Source organism: Tinamus guttatus, unplaced genomic scaffold (assembly GCF_059628265.1).
Source record: "Tinamus guttatus ecotype Peru unplaced genomic scaffold, ASM5962826v1 Tinamus_guttatus_pri_ptg000010l, whole genome shotgun sequence".
In the NCBI taxonomy this organism is placed as follows: Eukaryota; Metazoa; Chordata; class Aves; order Tinamiformes; family Tinamidae; genus Tinamus; species Tinamus guttatus.
Genome location: NW_028288544.1, coordinates 277,544 through 295,571, shown reverse-complemented (window position 1 = coordinate 295,571; position 18,028 = coordinate 277,544). Strand labels below are relative to the sequence as shown.

General features: G+C 36.3%; 1 protein-coding gene across 2 annotated transcripts in view; it reads right to left on the bottom strand.

The window, feature by feature from the left end:
- ARMC2 (armadillo repeat containing 2) overlaps nt 1-16,281 on the bottom strand; it is a 53,780-nt gene extending 37,499 nt beyond the window's left edge. For both annotated transcript variants that reach the window (XM_088522368.1, XM_088522373.1), the window contains exons 1-5: nt 16,057-16,281; nt 15,148-15,220; nt 13,755-13,899; nt 12,193-12,400; nt 2,084-2,154 (exon numbers count right to left, since the gene is read on the bottom strand). In XM_088522368.1, the coding sequence (XP_088378494.1) occupies nt 2,084-2,154; nt 12,193-12,400; nt 13,755-13,899; nt 15,148-15,220; nt 16,057-16,274 (715 nt within the window). In that variant the 5' untranslated portion in view covers nt 16,275-16,281. The remainder of the gene's footprint in view (nt 1-2,083; nt 2,155-12,192; nt 12,401-13,754; nt 13,900-15,147; nt 15,221-16,056) is intronic.
- Between the last annotated feature and the right edge of the window lie 1,747 nt (nt 16,282-18,028).

The following is an 18,028-nucleotide window of genomic DNA, read 5'->3' as shown; positions in this document are numbered from 1 at the left end:
CAGACTTATTTTTTTTCAAATCAAAAAGCTGATACCCTTATTTAGATTTTTTAATGATCAGTAGCTTATTTACTAAAACACTGCATAGGATTTGTATGAAGCGTTAAGTCATCTTCTGAACATCAGGGCACAGTTCAAAAAAGGGCAGAAGAAATGCTTGCACTGAACTTTCCTGCCACAAAACCTACGTACTGAATCAAGTATTTCCTTCCTTCCTAATTTGCAGCTATATTTCTGAAACTGAGAGGTGCAACTGACTTTTTAATTATATCACACACTTGCATAATGTTATGAAGCAATATGCAGAATAGTTCATGCATGTATGTATGTCAGACATGTCCAAGCCTCTCACTTGGGAAAAAAAAAATCAAAAATAAATAGAAAAAAAGACAAAGCCTTTCAACTTTTAAGTGAGAACAAAAAGGACTGCATTTTGGTACCACTTTTTGCCCTAAGTGTGATACATTTGTCAGAAAAAAAAAAAAAAAGTATGAAGCTAGAAGCCATATATTCTTTATATTTGACATAATTCTTTTTTCAGTTATAAGAGATACTAGCTTAAAATAATTATAATCAACTTTTTACAAACAATACTAAATCTAGCAATAAGAATTAGCAGGAAATATTTGATTAAAGAAGAAAAACAACAGTAAGTTGTAAACTTGCATGTCTCAGTTCTAGGAGATTTTAAAGGTGCCAATGAAAAGCTTTAGAACTAGTTGTATTTAAAGTATTTCAGGAACTATCCTGAAGTTTCTATCTGAGCAAATTACAATTCAACAGGAAAAATACTCAAGCAAAAAGTTCAGCAACTTGCAGATTTTGCTGTCTCAGTTTTTCACAGGTCTTAACCACAGCTTTGCATTCTGGTCAGGAAAAAAAAAAAAAGTCACTAATCGGTCTACACTTATTGGTTGCTGTTTTTAGCATGTACATACAAGAGCCTTAGCAACACCGAGCTTTCAAAAGGCGTGTACTGCCTGACTTATCGTGTTTAGCCTTTTCACAGAATACTGAGCGGCTACAAATACATCAGTGTTAGAACAGTCTAGCTCCTTGCTAAAATGTGAAAGTATAAACATGATCATATTTGAAAAAAGAAATAATCTGTATGTGAATACTCCCTCTCAGTACAGTTGAAGAAATGATTGTGAGCTCCTAGTGCTTCCCCGACATTTATTCTGGGGTTAGGGATGAGGTATGTGTGAACTATGGAAATTATACAATGTTAAAAAAATGCAAATAATAAAAAATAATCCTAATGACACTTTTTTTTTTTTTTTTTTTTAAATAGCACAAATAGTTATGAAGTCTGTAATTAGGGAAAACACAATCCCACAGAGTACTAACTCCATAACATGATAAATACTCCCAGCTCCCCCTTAAGACAATGAAAGCAGAGTTCATCACAGCCTCTGCCACAATTACCCAGAACCAGGCCCAGGCTTAGCTCTGGTAAAATAGTAATAAAGCAACAGCAGACTAGAAACTTCAGGTTTACATACGACACTCAAAGAAAATCACTAGGATTTCTCCAAGTCCAGTTATGCAAACTAGAAGTTTTTACTCTATCACATACTATGTGAAAGAAATCTATTCACTATGTATGAAGTGAGCCAGCTAATAGGAAATATTATTTAAAATTTGTTATGTAAAAATAGCAAAATGCATTCCTACAAGGGAATCCAAAATGCCTATCTCCAGCTAACACAGCTTGGCAGAGCTTTTATCAGTTTTGAGGCAACTATGCCAGTTTACACAAACTGATGGGCCAACCAAGCATTAACATTTGGCAGGTTCTTAAGTCTACACATAGGAAAACTAGCATTTCTGCAAGAGAAAATATCAAGAGATCTTCACTTTAAAAATCTAGTATTGTTTTTCTACAGCAAAAACACTAAAACAAGAGCGTATTTAGAAAACCAAAAATACTGTTCAGTGAAAAAAGAAGAAGATCCTTAAATCACAAGACTTAGATTATTTCCAATTGATTGTATTTTGCATCTGCAAATGTAAGGAAAAAAACATAACAATGAAAAAGAACAACTATTTTGACTGGAGATTGAAATGCTTTATGAAGTACCTGTTAGTCTTCTTTTCCCACTCATATTCCTTGTATGTGATGAACTCATGTCCAGCTTTTTCATTTGGTCACTAAAAGATACAATGTAGATACACACAAAATATTTCAGAATGCGATGCTCAAAATTCTTTCTCTTCAAAGGCACTGAATGACATCAGCATTTCAATAGTTAATTGGAAAAGATGAAAAGATGAATAAGCCAAGGTATTAGCTTGTTCATTCAGAAAATAAAAGACACTCGAATATAACTTGCTGCAGAATAATTACAAAAGTAATTACAAAAAGATCCTTCAGAAACACTGACATATTTACACCACAAGAGGTCACCATTATGGAACAGAAAATGTAAAAGCACTTCCAGCTGTACAATAAAATTGAAGGCCTAAATAAATCATGCTGAGAATTATCCATTTTTTTCTCATCAATTTCATTAACTGAACATAAACTCAAATAGTTTAAAACTGTAAATCCAGTCACAAGGACAGTCATTCTTCCAACAGAATTACCACTTCCGGAAGATCTAATGAATACCATTTTTAAAGACAGAAATAACTTAATCAATAATCTTTAATCTATAGAGTATACTTCCCAGCTTTGTGTGTGATCTATTGCTAACTGCAGTGATTACTGCTTTTGTTAAAAAACAGGCTATGCTGTCATTTCTTTGTAAAGCAACACTAGATAATGCCCCAATTCCTCATGCTTGTATGACTAGCCTTTGTTTGGCCAAAGAAAACTATTACATACATGTATGATAAATCTGTTAGGCTATCTGTATTTTCAAGCTGCATTGATCTAAAAAATACATAGAGGCTCTAGACTTCCATTATTATTAAAACAGGAATCTTCCCCTCCCCCGCCCTTAAAATCTTGTACTAAAAATCTCGGTCTATGTTTTCTACTCTTGGCATCTAATTTAACAAATCTTATTCTATTTATAGCTCATGTACTGATATAACCTAATCTCCTAAATTTCCTTTTACAGATAAGAGTAATGTGCCAGCAATATTATTGGAATTTTTTTTAACCTGTTAATTTGGTTGCTATGAGACTTAAAGCTAAAGTCTTGTTTAAGTGGTTTGCTGGATTGGCGCCTAAATCCTGTCTGCCAGTCCAGACAGAAGATGTAAGTCATCCTATCAACAGATGGAGACTGAATAAAAGACAAAGCTGCTGTAAGGTCACTTCCCTACAAGGGAGGGACTAGATAGCGGATTGCGGTGGGTCACAAATTTCCCAAGCAATCACACGACAGAGAAACACTTGCTTCATTATGGTTAACGGTGAATAAAGCTTTCTTTTTAAAGCATGGGGATTTAAGTGCTCTACGATCCAAATCATAGTTACCCAAACCGCCTCTAAATTATTTCAGCTCTTACACAGCAATGCCTATGTTTCTGGGGAAGCAATGCTTAAACAAAACAAAAAGAAATCAAACCAAAAACAACAAAAGAAAACTTGCACCTCTAAAACAGACCACCATCTGCATACACATACGCTAGAAATGACAGTCACCACAGCACATGTTAACTATTGACAGCAGTTCAGTATATTAACACACATCAAATTTGGTTTCATTTATACCTTATCCTGTAGACTTTAAAATTTCAAGAACTGAATTCATCCAAATCATGCTTGAAACCAAACCTACAGACCCCATAAAGGTGGCTGGGCAGACAAGAGGATAACTACTTCATCCACCTGGGATAAACACACTTCACTCTTAAGAATGACGTGTAGGTACGATGATACCGTTTGCCTATGTTAATAAGGATTTTGAGCCTGCTTTCCTCACCAAAATACCAAGTATCTTGTAAGTATCTCTACCCCCATCCAGAAAATGTAAGTCCATAGGATGAATCCAAGAAATCTCAACAGACAATACTATAAGTTCTGCAGGAAACAAACTGCTGAACAGAAGGGACCCTGAAGCAAAGGAGGTGGTAACTTGAACACTTATCAGACAGAGACACCACAGACAAGGGACCACAAGAAAAATCTAAAAAAGGAAGAGAAATAAAGAAAAAAAATGGTTCCCTTGGAACCTCTTCCTTCTTAAGCACCAAGATCAATCAACTGAGAGATGCAAGCATGTAGAAAACCAGACTGCTGCAGCACTGACAATCACAGGCTTGTCTATACTTTAGGGGAAATATGTCCTGATACCTTAAACAGCTGCCAGGAACTGTCATTAGATCCAGGCCCAGAACATACCGAGTACATGTATAAGCGAGAATGACTGGTATGCATACTGATCTTTAGGAAGTATACACAATTCATGAATTTTGTGAGATTATAAAATCCCTTTAGGTATCTTTACCATGCTGCCAACTGCATTTTAGAAAGGCTTGTGATTTTTCTTTTCACTTTCTTATACAACCGAAACTCTAAGAAGCACTCTGTCATTAAGAACGATCCAGTTAAAATGTAATCAACTTATTCTTGAAAGAATGTTACCTCCTCTTGAGGAGAACTGGCTTGTCAAGAGAAGGGTTGCCTTGGAAACAAAGGGAATTGGCAGATATCTGTTCCTCTGATAAAAGACTCATCAAGCAACAAACTGACAGGGGTACTGATGATTTATACGGGAAAAAAAGAACTTGGCAACTGGATCATCTCTCTCTTCAGCAGGTCTGGTGAGGGAGATCAGAGAAGCCCCTATGAAAGATGCTGCTCTCTTGAGCATACGCAGACTGGGTGAAGACTTCCCAAGAAAAGGTGAGATAGCACAGTGAGATGCGAGTTAGGATGTTTCCTCAGGGAGAAGAGAGGGAGGGGAAAAAAATGTTAAGTGAAAGGAGCCTTCAGAAACACAAAAAGTGTCTTTTTTTCCTTTTATATTTCCTTGTATAAACAGAGACTGTGACTGTCAAGGCCAGAAAATCACTATTTTTATTAATTTCCTTGTTAGTACCAAGGATTTAGTGTCCCCCTGTTTATTATCTAATTCCAGTTAAGAAGGACTGCACAGGTAAATATTAGCACAAATCAATGTTTCTGTGCAGAACTAATAGGCAGTCAAAGCCCAGGACCCCAAACATTAAAATCGGTAGGAATGCCCTCTCCGGCCTCAGCAAAAGTGCTGAAAATTGTACCTATGTTCTTTTTATTTGAAGATTACTTAATTTAGAACTCAAAAATATGGCTCAAATTCTTACAAAGACCAGTTTTATTCTGGGTCCTTGGGATGATGACCTTTTGAGGTCTTAGAACATCCTGCAGCAGTCCCTGTCTTTTCACAAGCCTCGGAAATCAACCTGTGCACGACAAAAAGCAGAAGGTGTTTATACATAAATAGAAGCACTGAACATCAGATCTTATAAACATATGCTGTGTGCATTGGGAAGACAGATGTGATGTATCTACACCAAAACACAAAAACAACCTGCCCCTCCTCCCCAAACACACACACAGTCTCACTACCTAGTGAGAAGAACAGATCTGCAGCACTACTAAGCAGATCCTGGAGACCTGCTGGGCAAACTAGAAGCATAAGAACGATTAGGTACAAAGTAGATCCCGCCCAAACTAGATTACAGTTCGGTCCTCCCTGACTGTGGGTAATCCTGCAACAGGCAAGCTATTTAACAGGAGCGTTGACTATAGTGATATATATTTGAGATATACATTAAAAATGTATGTGTTCACTATGTGATTACATCTACCCTATAACCTGGGTTTCTTTTTAACGCTAGCAGTATGTAAGAGGGCATGCCTTCTACATAGGCAAACAGAATTTATTCTACATTAGACTATTTTACTCAGACATTCCCAAATTCTATATGAACTAAAAAAGGAAAGTTGTGAGATATTGTGAAAGTACATACACAACAAGGCAGTTGCAGATAACAAGAGTTACAGGTAACTAGTTTTTCCTCCTTTGAGTGTCTGTCATGCAATGTGTGATTTCAAAAGCAAGTCATACTGTCATGATTTTCACAACCCCACAGAAAAATATTGCCTGGAAAAGAATCTCAGAGTTCCTTTGGGTCTTTATTTAGTTGGTCAACATCACACTGTGAATCCTCAGAAGGAGCACTGTGCTTAATAAAGTATGAACAGAACTAGATACTAGGAAAAAAGGGAAAAGCCATTGCTCCACAGAATGTTAAACCAAGAGTTCTTTACTTGGAAAAGATGCTACACAGTCAACGGAGCAAATACTGAGAAAATAAACAAATTAAAATTACGTACGTGCATGCTGCATTTGTAGCTGGCATATGGCTAAGAGGCAGACAAGCTATCGTCAAGGGTATCCAGACATGGTAGAATATTTGTTAGAATCCAAAATTGTTCTTGAGGGAGAAAAGCTTTAGCCACCAAGTAATCCAATGCCGCTCTTAAGAGCTTTTAATACTATAAAGAAGCTAGATTTGATTCCTGAATGTTTTCCCGGAGATTCAGTAAATATACTGCATTTGAAATAAGACCAAACACCTAAGTCCCTTCCAAGTAATTATTTTTTGCAAATGAGGTATCCAAGATCAGCTATCCAAGATCATTACCTTTCATCTCTCAGATTAAACACAGAAGCCAAAAATATTACTTATTATAAAACACAGATACTTATGGCATGAACTCTTGATCAAGGTGGCAGTAACTGCCTTACAAGACAAGATGCAAATCAATTTTCCTCCCACAACAATAGAATTATTGCTACTAAAATTTTACATTTTGGATTTGAAACAAAACCATTCAAGTCACTTGAATAGAAAATTCGTAACTTTTAGTCCTAGTAACCACTGACTATGTAAGGGCATCTATGTGGATATCCAGCACTCCAGACAGAGAACAGCGAATGTGCATTGCTCAGATGAAATTCCATACTTGGTGGCACACACTCCGAATTTAACCTTAAAACCCACACACACACACCCCATCCTCATTTTTTCTTAATCATTTTTTTTTCTTTTGGTAGGCTCTACTTGAGGCCTCCCGATAATGACAGTTACACTATGCAACAGCATCTGACAAGTACTCTATTCTTCTAGGCAAAGCGCTGATTTCCACCACTTTCTCTTAAGAGAATGTGTCAGTATTTTTAAAAGGAAAGTTCAGTAGCAGATTACCAAGTCAGGAACAGGTGTGCCTCAAAAATAATCGAATTACTAAAACAGCATAACTTTTAAAGAGTATTTTCCTTTCAGAAAACAAAGCAGATGTGGTAAATATACTTACTTTAGCTGTGTACAAGTTAAGCTGAAGTATTAGAGTAATTACACAAACCTACGATCAAGTCTTCTGTCTTGGCTATGAAGATTTTCAAAAGCATGAAAATAATTGAAAAGGATAACTGATGATGTAGATGTCCTCTAATTATTTCACGAATTAGAGAGGATTGTATCATAAGCAACACCACCAGAAGTGACAAATACATAAAAGGAATGAAGACTATAATGGAAGCTACAACTAAGACCACCAGCTTGAAAAAGGATAAATAACAGAAAGACAGCATAATTTGCCAAATATGTCAACAAGAAGGCCAACTACATTCTGAGTCATTCTAAAGATGAGCAAACACAATTCCTCTGTAAGCATAAGTCCATTATTTATGACAGCTCTAGCAATAAAAAGCACATTGTTTCGATGGGCTATTGATCAGGAACTCTGTGTGCATGTTAAATAGTATAGTTTAAAAGAATAATAAAGGTTGATGAAAAATGTACATCCTGAACCTTTTGATTCTTTATAGTTTTTGCATTTTCTGTTAATACATAAAATTTTATTGACTCTATCTATTTGTGTCAAGGTATCTTTAAGCAAGCAGATAATGATTAAAATTACAATTGGTTAAAAAATAAAACACTGAAGTAGTAGTGAAACATATTGGAGTCTGAAAACTTAAGGTGCTGTAATACTTCCATTTTTTTCAACTTGAATCTCATATAAGCCCCTTCTCCAATTTTTATTCTGAAAAAAATTCCATCTAAATTCTTTATCATCACAGCCCTACCTAGACCATGGAATAATATTTCTTCATTACCATTCCCCACTTCTCTATTTTGGCAAACAAGTCTCAATTGATAATAAGGAGATTCAAGACCTGGATTTCCCAGATTTGGAGACCAGTGACCTTATACTGAACATAATAACTATAGTGGAAAGACTCCATTCAGACCAGGCAGTAAAAGTGAGCCTAAACTCCATTCTCACTTTCATAAGCAAACAGACCACATATAGACCACAGCTGAGTTGGTGTTTTTGTTGTTTGTTTTTGTCAACTTCAAAAGCTCTGTTCTGAAACAGTTCCTCATTCCTATTTTTCCTCCCATTATCTCGTAATTCTATATAAAAAAGACCCCTTCTCAGGAGGGAGGGTATCACACATAGTATAGCAGAGCATAGTATAAGAGTATAGTAGAGCATATATAGAGCATAGCAGAAGGCTCTGCCTTTGAAAGTTGTCCATTTCTTGATGGCTTCCTTCTTAAATAGTTATCTTAACAGCTACTGGGACAGGAGCAGAAATAAAGAGCAATACTACAGTAGGAACAACCTGATTTCTTGTGTTAAGAAGTCCAGAAGTTGCGAATACAAATAATGAGGTAAGACAAATTCTAGAGGAAGTCTCATCTGAAACACTACCAGTTAAAATAAATAAGAAGCTAATACTTGAACCATGCCATTGGTTTCAAAAAATTCAGGCAGAGCAAATTAGAATGAGCATTCCCTTCAGGAAGAAATCCATCCCTTTTGTAAGAAATTTTCTTTGAGGAGACAAGGAATGAGTCTTGGGCACAGGGATGAAACTAGTTTAAGTTGTCAGGTAGAAATTACTTCCTATATTAATTTGCTTCCTGATTTTTGGTTTTCTATACAAGAATTCCAAAAATATGAAAAGCAGAGGAAAGAGAAACCAATCTTATAGGATCAGCTGATACATATTTCTCAAAGGTTCTGTCAGAAAGGTATTTGCAAAAGGACAACAGCAATGTCAAAAAGCAAGGCACAGTTTATCTTCTTTGCAGAACCATCTTATTTTCTTAAAGCAATTTACAGAAAGCATTAATTAAATAATAAAGTGTAGAGCCACCAGGGAGGAAACTGCTTGCTACCAAGCGTTTCCTCTTTGAAGGCATCTATATTTCTAAGGAGCCCAGGGATGATGTTCACACTTTCAGAATATTGAGAAATTGGAGGGAAAAAAAAAAATCATCTTTTCTCACCAGGGAAAGTGTTGCTCTTTATCAGCAAATCTGCCATCACTGCTGACATTTCTGTTGAAATATATGAATGCAGAAACCATTTTAAAATTTTCATTTCTATAGCAATCACAATAGATAGCAAGGCACAATGACTGCATGAAGATGTAAACAAAACTAGGCTTCCTTACAATTGCCAGAAACTGCACCTTACTTACATGAGGAAATGTCAATTAATTCAATCTGCTTCAATATAATTAGTTGGTTATTTGAGAAACAGAATAGCAAGTCAAATGACAAAACTCTTTCCCCAAGAAGGTTTTTTTTTTTTTTTTTGCATCTTTATAAAACAAACACCACCACCATCAAAAAAACCACTTTCTTTTCATCAGTCCTTTGGACAATAAAAGCAAAAAATATATATGGAAAGTAAGCTTCTAGCTTGAATAAGATACATTTATTTCAAAGAGAACAGGAGAAAGTAATGGCATTAATGGCAGGAATCTGTCACACTACTTTAGCATGCACTACAGGTTCACCACTAACAGAAAAACAGCTTTGTTAAAATTCTTCTCTAACATATGCAGGATCAGTGGAGAAAGGGGAGCAAGGAGTCCCATACACTTTCTCTTGTAGGAATTATACTGTCTGTACAAACCTCTTGCTTAGTTCCTGAAAGGTTTTTAAGTCACTGGGATATTGAATTGAGGCTTACACAACTGCTTCATATGGAGAATGACAGGTTTCTGGATAACAGAAATATTCCCGTTCTTCTAGGTCCTCACGGTATTATTCCTGAGCATAACATACTTAAATAGAAAAGATCTCTTAACTCTGCACAGGATGCTTCAAGTATGCATGACAGTAATTTTTGTGCTTGGATCACAGCTGCTTCTTAGTACATGTAAACATGTTCTGTGGAGAAAGAATGACAATCTGCTACTGCAAGGATCTCCTTAAAATAACTCCTATCAAGATTAAACTCAAATAAATATTTTGGAGGATAGACTTGTAATACATTTCAATTCCCTTGTGAATCAGAAGAAGAATGGCATCCCTGAACTCTGAAAAGGATATAGATCGAGGCCTGCTTGGCTCATGTAACGAGATATGAAGAGTAAACTGATGTGCTCACAGCTTTTAGTCTTAGCAATGAGTCAGAGCTGTTTGAGAGCAGTTGGGATGATCTAGAGTCATTTCATCAGTTAACGACATGAATGGAGCTGATATGGATTGGAAAACCGCTTGAAGTTATCTGTGTCCTTTAATAAGTGAAAGCATTTTGTACTGTTCTTATGCCCACAGCACGTATGTCTGATACTCTAAGCGTAAGATCCCATAGGTGTCAAGTGATTCTTGGCACAAGGCACAGGCAGATCTCTTGGGCAGCACGTACAATGCACAGAAGGTAAAGACATTTGCAAACATAGATCTTTCAGCATTCAGTGTAGAAAGAGGCAGGAGTTTTCCGCTACACTTGTGTTTTGGAGAAAGCTAGTCTGAGCAAGAATGGAAAACCTTCTCCCATGTTAAGTTCATTATTTTGAAGTCTAATTGAAGATAGTACGTGTTAATAAGGTTCATCACCCCTAGATTTTTTCCTAGTTCACCAAGATAGCTGCATTAACTGTCCAGCGTTTATGGTCAGAATCACTGTATTGAAAGATAGAAAATTAAGATGTCATAAAGAATTAAGGAGGCAAACTTTATGAAAAAAATGAACCTTGACTCTCAACATATGCAAAATGGTATTTGAAGAAAACAATATTGAAGGCATGCATTTTTTCCCCTTTTGAATTTCTATGTTTTCTAACATGCCTTTTGCACATTCTGAAAGAAAAACTGAACTTGACAGATTGGAATCTAAAAAGTGTGAACCACAGGATGGCTCTGAAATTGATGTTACAATTCAATACAGATATTCATTCAAGAAACCTCTAAAATTGACAGTCTGACCTCACCTAATTTACTAGCTGCAAACAATAAAAAAAAAATTTTTGCTTTTCCTGCCTTCAATCTATGATTTTATGACTGGTTAAAGATGCAGTTTTCAAGACCATACATAACATACCTCACTACACGGTAAGTTGCTCATTTTCAACATTTGGTATTCAGCTACAACTTAATTGGTATAGTATAAGTAATCTCCCCTAATTTAAGCTTCCTGGTGGTCAGTCTGTCTTGTCTATTTATCTACTGATCATCAGTTTGGACTATGCTTAGAGTAATTCACAAGGCAAGTAACAGCAAAGTTGCCAGACTGTTTAGATTTACTTTTTTTTTTCTTCTTCTCAATAGTTTTTATATAATTTATAGGTATTGAGATGAAAAAATATCAAAATTCTCAGTCAGTAAAGTACAATGAGCCCAAGAAAAAGGCATGTAAGTCTGTTCTTCACACCTGCTAGTTCACACAACACAACCACTACTACTCTTCCACCTTTATGGCCAAGGAGTTCATAACGGAACTAAGCTTTTTTTTTTTTTTTTTTGTGTTGGATGAGTTCTGCTTTTATCAGTAGGCGCACAAAGAATCCCCTTCCCTGCCTCCAAAAACACCAGAAATGAACACACTGTTTTAATGAACTAAACCTTCTTGTTTTAGTTCCACAGATAAGTAAAACAAGCTTAAACCATAAAGATAATTACAAGGATTTTAAACTTCAGCATTCTATATACAATTACTAGAAGACTTGGCCTGAAAAGGTTAATTATCAAAAAAAAAAAAAATCATACCAAATAACACTCAACCTACACATCTGGGGGCAATTTACACTGGATTATTCCTGAGAACTGAAGGGTTAAGCTATTATTGCCTAACAAGCTAAACATTAATTCATTAAAACAAATTTATACTGCTGCCTTCAAATTCCATCAATGCTAACCTAAACACATTGATACTTCCTCAAACAACTAGGAAAAGGCTGTGCAGAAGTTAAACAATTACCATACTCAAGCATTACTGACCTTTCGCCTCTCAGTTGAAATAAAAAATTTCCTGCTGTCCCTTTCAGGATGTCTTCCCTCTTTGATTTGCTGATGTGCTCATTATAAATTAATTGACTCTTTCCACTGTTAAATGGTTTGTGCACCCTTTGTTCTGCTAAGGGGTTTTCATTACTTCTGCAAAGATTATTCACCATAACTGGCTCTTCAGAATTCATCTTTTCCTCATCTGAAATAGCCAAAGAATATATTTTGTGGAAGTGTTCTTACACAATAAACACAAAGGAAGGAATTCAAATTAAGTAGTTAATTTTTATGTCACAAGATCAGAATTCGCTCATATCACTTTGAAAAAGAAAAAAACCTTAAAAAAAATTAAGGCAAAGTGTTCTACTTCGCATATCAGTCTTTATGGACATAATTTCTCAAGTCACCTTAAAACCTTGCTCTTTCAACTAGTATTTTGATTTTATTTTCTTTTTACAAATAGGCAGATTGTATCTTGCAAAGGAGATTATTTTTCAGTACTGGAATCAAAGAATTAAAGCAAAAGATAGTTGTTAATCTTGTACCTCTGAGCTATCTATGACAAGAACCTGCAGAAAAAGCTTAAGTGAACATCTGCACAAGAATGGGGCAGGAGGGAATGCAGACTGCCTCCCATAAAACAAAGGCTACAGCTACTCAGCTTGTTGAACTAGTAACATCAACGTATAAGGGTAATAGATTAGACTATGCATAGGAGAACAGGACAGCAATACATACTTATTAAAGATCTACTGAAGACGTAGCAAAATCTTGTACATTTTGTTTAAGGTCAATTATCTTATTCTGCAATCAACTTTTTTTTTTTTTTTTTTTTTTTTTAAGAAGCGAGATATTCAGTGCATCACGTAAAGTATCAGCCCCATGCAATGAAAGAACTGGGGTTATTACAAATGAGTCTTTGTTAAAGATGGAGTTCCAGCCTGTTTGATAATGAGTCAGTTTTCTGGAAAGCAAGACATCAAGTCATTTCCCATCTGTGAGAAAACTACTTCCAAATCCCACGTTTCAGTGACTTTTACTAAATCTCGACTAATGAATCTCTTAACAAAGTACACTGAACAAATACAATGTACTTGGAGGCCTGTCAAGGCATATCACTCCTCTCTACCCTTCCTTTTATACTCAATCTCCTTAGATGATGCCATCTCATTATCTCTTTAAACACTTCAGCAGTTAATGCTAATTTTACCCACTGAAGTAAACATTCGTAAGAAACTGGCTTACTGAGAAATCTATAGGATAAAAAAAAAAAAAAAAAAGGCATCTCAGTAGCTCAGGAACCTCCAGCCCATTATCAGAAGTTAAAGTCAGTATCACTTTTGGTTGGAAACCATCTTTGCAAAACTGTCTTTAAGCCATGTAAATCTCTTTAAAGCGTACTCTGAGAGCATTTGGAAGTCTATATTATGGTAACATAATGACATTTGCAATTATGAAGAAAAAAAAGAACAAACAAGCAAAAAAACCAAACAAAACACTGTATGCTCTAACTTGTATCAAAGCATTCTTACTCTGATCAGAGGGAAATATTTTACCAAGAAGGGAATTTTCCTGAGAAGTTCTTCGAAATAAGTCTGCTCGAGCATTGCTGACTCTTCTAACCTCCTCTGGATCCACAGGAGGTTTTGGAAGGGAAATGGAAGAATCTTCATCTTTTGCAGAAGTGATTAGTTTTGGCTTCTGTCACAAGGATATAGAAGCTCTTACAAAAGTATAGTCAACTTCTTTTCCTGTATAAAAATTTTTTCCCCACTACCCTTCGTATAAATAATTTCTTCAATTTCAGAAAAGTATATATGGGAATAACTAGTGGCAGTTTAATAACCATAAATTTGCTCATTAGGAAAACAAATCCAAATTTTGATAAAACCATTCCACTAAGTCACCTATACCAACATCACCAAACAAAGCTATTTAAAAGCAAGCATTCAGGGGTGTAAATACAAGAAGAACCAACCTGAAAAGAGCAACTGAAACTCAGAAGGATTTATTTCCCTCATACATACTCACTTAGCATTATCTTATTTATCATGAAAATGTTGCATCAGAGATATGTCCTAATAATTCTACAGGCATATCTATTCTAAGGCTCTCGACCAATTTCCCTATTATAAGGAAGGGTCTACTAGAGAGTCCTCAGCCCGATCTCTGGAGTTCTCCCAGGTATGAAGAGAGACAGGAGGGGAGAATCAGCCCCCACACTCTGACTAGTGCAATTCCTACATTGACTTACTTGCTTCTATTGACTGAAACTTTTTGCACTGGCCTTAACAGGAGATAAGCTTGTTTTCTTTTTCTTCCACTCCCATACATAAGTTAATTGAAACAAATCTAACATCAGGATGTAAATATACTTAATATAGACATAAGCATGGTCAGATTTTATTTGATTGTTGTAAATACACTGCTTTATCAAGATTACTAAATTCTACCATTTCTTAGATTGTTTTTCCGTAATTTCCCCAGAGTATTATTCTGGATTAAAGAAACTGTACATAGCATTAACAAATGTTAACTGCTCCAGTGTGCTCTGCTCTACAGAACATTAAATAAATGACCATGACATAACCTTATGTTTAATAAGATTACATTTAAAAAACCCACAGTACATGTGTTACAACATGAAAATACTTCAAAATTCTAATCATCTTATACAATAAAGCCAACTCTTGTTTTAATCCGATTCGTGTTAATGTCATCTATATATTGTTGCATTAAATTTCTAACAGCTTAACAATTTTTTTTTTTGGAAAAATATTTGACAATATTGATTTTACAAGTCTCTGACTGACATTATAACAGGATTTGATTTTTCCCAAACTATTTCATCCAAACGTATTTCTACAGCATCCTTTTCTAACACTATGGTGCACCATTCACTTGTATAGTGTTATTCGAATGTGTAGTGTTATTTTAGAGAGTACTCACATGATCCAGTGGGCTAAGACGAATGCCAGAAACTGGTCTCGATTCAGCCAAATCAAAACTGGAAGCATGAAGACTAACAGAGAAATTAAATGTAACATGAATCAAGTAGCCTTTTTTTCTTAATTGCACGCTCCCTGCCTCTGCCATTGAGTATGGAGAAAACAAAGAGTAAGGGAAGCATGACAGTGCATGGCATGTACATCTTTACATCCCAGGTTTCTTTTCATGAATGCTGTTTACCTTTGATACCTGGCAAGGCACCAGTGTCAAGGGAGAGGAATCCTGAGACCAGTTGCACATCTGTCCTGATACAGCTTATTTTATACATGTCTACCACAGTTCTCCATTGCCAGCCTAAATCCATGCACATGCCCAAAGGTGTTTAGCACCCAAGCCATCTGACAAGTTCCAGAACAGTGCACGGGAGAAAGCTCCTGTTTGTGCAAGCTTGCTCCTTCCCACAGCACACACAGAACTAGTCATTCTCAGACTCCTTCCTTCTCGAAGGCCACAACATGTATGCAGTAAGGAAAATAATATACACAGAGTGCTTGAAGTCATGCTACCATGAAAAGAGCATAGACACCAACTCACTTGCTGGCCATTCAAGCACATTTTGGCATGCTTTGTGGGATGCCAGAGAGTTTCTAGATTATCTTAAGAAAAATGTGGTTTACAGACATTTTTTCTCCTTCTTCCCCATTACTCTTCATGTACAAAAGCCATGGCTGCCTCTGGAGGAGAAAGAGGATCCATAGGAACTTCCTGGACATGGAGATTGACATAAACAGTGAGCATCATTAGAAGGATGCGATTAGGTAGAGGTAACCCAGGAAGAACCACCATAAACAATTACAGAAACAAATCCCTTGCTGCTAAACGGTATTTGAAAATCTGAAAGACAATTACCTAAAAACTGAAGGGGGTCTATTTTCAGGAGTTCGTGAGGATCCAGATCCAAAAAGTTTCCTTTGATCCTCTGTAGGTGTAAACGGTCTCTGAGTTCTTAGTGTTCGTAAGACATTTCTTGCTTCGTTTATAATCTCAGAACTGGTCTTCTGCTTTGGCATGGAAAGCCTATAGAATGGTTCTGGCTTTTCTGCACTTGTATTCTTGAAAGCTTGCATTCCTCTGCAAAGATGTTCACAGAAGAACACGGTATAATTTATGTAGATGGCACAGAATACAATACTAATGTTTACATTGCCCTGTGCCATGTGCTCTAGGTGTCCATGCTTAAGCAGGGCTTTGGACTAGATGATCCCTAGAGGTCCCTTCCAATCTCAACCATTCTGTGTAATGTAGTTTACCCACAGATAACCACTTCTGTGAAACAGCACCACCTCTGACTGCCATCAGTTTTTGCTTTCAATCACAAACTATCTATTCTAGAAGCACATTTATTAACTAGTTACAATTGACACCAAACTTTCAATAGCAATCTCTGTAGAGCTCCCACAGGTCATTTTTGCAACGTTACTTATTAAAACTTTATTTTTAATGAGTGGAAAGGGGGATTGAAATAAGATTTATTACTCAAGCTTACAGTGGAAAAGTTCCTTTGCCAGTTAAAAAGGTAAAATGTGAAGACAAAAAAAAAAAACACCAAAAGAAACAACAACAACAAAAAAACACGCTAAAGGTTTAATAATTAACATTGCAAAAAACTACCTGCATGTTGCCGGGAGCTCCCAGGATGAAAGCAGAGCGATCCGGGAGGTGGCACTGGGCGGCAGCACTGAGCACAGCTCAAGACTATTTCCACTGATCCTGACATGGCATTTGTATTTAATAATAATGCCATCGTTGAGCGTTATGTCAATGTATCAGCCACTGGTAGCCCTGAATTACTAGTCAGAAAATGTAACAGAGCATCGAGAAACAAGTAAACACCGTCGTAAAAATATGAGGATATTCATAGGGTAAGAAGTAACCAAGTAAGAGGCACAAGAAATAACACAACTGAATGAGTTTGTCTGCTGTACTATCACAGCACCACTATGGCCTTTTCTGACCTTATAACAATAGAAAGATTCATATTCTTCATTTTAAATGCTTCAGCATTTGCTCTGCTGCAGCAAAATGTATGAAGTTTCATACTTGATCCCCTTGTACAAATTTCTATCTAAACTATTTTCAAACTTTTACTTTTAAGTATTTTAGTTAAAAAAAGCATTATTCTAGTTATCAGTGCTTATTTCTGAAAAATCCATCAATAACACCATTTTACTACCCCATACCACCCCTTTGCAGCAGGAGACAGAAAACAGCAGTGTTGCAGCCTCAATAGGGACAGTGGATCTTGTCCCTCGTGACTGTCACCATTTCCCAGGGAGCCTTTAACTTGCACTGAGGAAGAGCTCTTCTCTGCCTCTGCACTGCAAGGCTTACAGCAGTCTCCGAAAAGTTGTGCTTGGTCTGTTGCTATATTCCTCCCCAGGGTTTACCTCAGATCTCAGGGCAATACCATGGGATTGCACCACAGAGCACAGACTGGGTATATCTCAGGGAACACTAAACGCAGTGCTGCATTTCATAGGACAAACATGCTGGTTGTGACTGGAATACAGCAGGAGGATGCCTAAGTCATTGTAGCAAGGAAATAAACTTCAGCTAGATATTAGTCTAACATGAACGGAAAGATTAAAAACTGTCCAAAAGCCCATTAAACCCCTTTAATAAAAACCTGGGTACTACAGCAGGTGTTACCATACAACTTTTAAGGGCAACAGTGACTGCTTTGCCAAACTCATGAGGAGAAGCCTTGTGCCCAGGCTGTAAAAACCTCTGCTCACTGACAGTCCAAGCAAGTCTCTAAAGTGGTTAATATCCAAATATAGATTTAAGAGTTATTGTAAGACATATTCAATAAGAGATATGA